The sequence below is a fragment of the Bison bison genome, unplaced genomic scaffold, assembly GCF_000754665.1.
Source record: "Bison bison bison isolate TAMUID 2011002044 unplaced genomic scaffold, Bison_UMD1.0 scf7180017864491, whole genome shotgun sequence".
Lineage (NCBI taxonomy): Eukaryota > Metazoa > Chordata > Mammalia > Artiodactyla > Bovidae > Bison > Bison bison.
Genome location: NW_011495050.1, coordinates 15472994 through 15474464, shown reverse-complemented (window position 1 = coordinate 15474464; position 1471 = coordinate 15472994). Strand labels below are relative to the sequence as shown.

At 39.9% G+C, this 1471-nt stretch overlaps 1 protein-coding gene across 1 annotated transcript in view; it reads right to left on the bottom strand.

Annotated features, from left to right (window-relative positions):
• ABRA (actin-binding Rho activating protein) overlaps nt 1-125 on the bottom strand; it is a 10971-nt gene extending 10846 nt beyond the window's left edge. Inside the window, exon 1 of the mRNA XM_010863465.1 lies at nt 2-125. Within this exon, the coding sequence (XP_010861767.1) occupies nt 2-75 (74 nt within the window). The 5' untranslated portion in view covers nt 76-125. The remainder of the gene's footprint in view (nt 1) is intronic.
• Nucleotides 126-1471: the final 1346 nt, after the last annotated feature.

Here is a 1471-nt window from a genome sequence, read left to right as displayed (position 1 = left end):
CAGGGTGGCTGTGTGCACCTTCTGGAGGGCACTCTTGGCCGGCCCGTCCCCCCTTTTCTTTTCCCCGGGAGCCATGCCACCCTTCTCTGCTGAGAGCCTGGGTACTGGCTAAAATGAGTGTGGACCGGTGGAGGGCCCAGGATTTAAATAGAAGCGGGGTGTGGGGTGGGAAGAGAGTTTGGTGACTGGAAACTATGTTAAGCTCTTCTTGCCAAGATGCGGTGCCTTCCCCCTGACCGTGCGCTTTTTTTAAACCCTGATGGCTCTAGTTTCATCACAGCAGAGGGACATCTCTCTTGGTAAAGGACAGTGATAGGATCCTGCCCTTTCTTCTCCAAGTGCCAGAGTGGAAACTACTAGATCCGATCATGTGCTCAGCCTTAAGTTTTTCTTGACCTTAAAATATGGTCCGACCATTTATAGGAGCAGAAAATACGTGCACAAGTTGTACTGGGAACATAATAGGCTTATTTCCATTGAAACCTCAGCAGTGCTCGATACAGCTTTAATTAGTCCCATTTTATGGCTGAATACAGTGACGCATAACTTCCTATAGCTAATAATATCTAAGACTGGAACCCAGATGTCTGATGCAAAGCCTGTGCCTCTCTTCATCCTACTCCTCAAAGGCATCCGACTGCCTTTTACTTTTGCCTTCAGCTCTATTTGATGTAGACCTTAGAGGTCATCTCATCCAAGCTCCATTTACCAGATGAGAAAACCGAGGCCCAGATAAGCGGGGAGAAAAGGGCCTAGTATTCTAATTTCAAGTTTGAATTACTTTATAGACAAGTCGTATTAATACACAAGACAATAGTCAAAATTTTAGTCCAATTATTTTTTTAAAAAATCTTTAAATTGAGACCTATACACACAATGAACTTCAGAGACTGCTATTACAACAAATCTTTTCAAATATTTTGTTAAATAAGACTATTTAAAGACAAAGTAAGTGAACGTTATCAGAAGCAAGCCCCACTCAGCTGTTTGATTTTAATAACACAAACTTCCTTGGCATAACATTAGGTTCATGCAGAAAAAGCCATGCTTTCAGTTCTGAGAACAAAGACTGGAATATAGTTGTGTTCTGTTTTATTTTAAATAGGACTGGACAGATGGGTCATTTGTATAGAGAAAGAACTATCTAGGACATGTCCTAAACCAGGTAAAAATGTGCAGGGGTCAGCATTGAGTATTTCTTAAAGTAAGACAAGTAGAAATTTTTTGCATACCACAGTTCTATAGATTTTTACACTTTCCTCCAATCTTGACATGCAGTTAAACACACTGAAAATTGCTGTCCAAGAGCATTAAAAAAGGTAACTGTAATTACTTCTGAAATTGAGACAAATTTATTTTTAAAAAATGTTATCAGTTTTTCATCCTGTAGGTCATTTACCTCCTAAGATTAAGACAATTGGGAAGATGACTTAATACTCTATCTAGAAATCTGTCAGATGTTTTCAGAGTT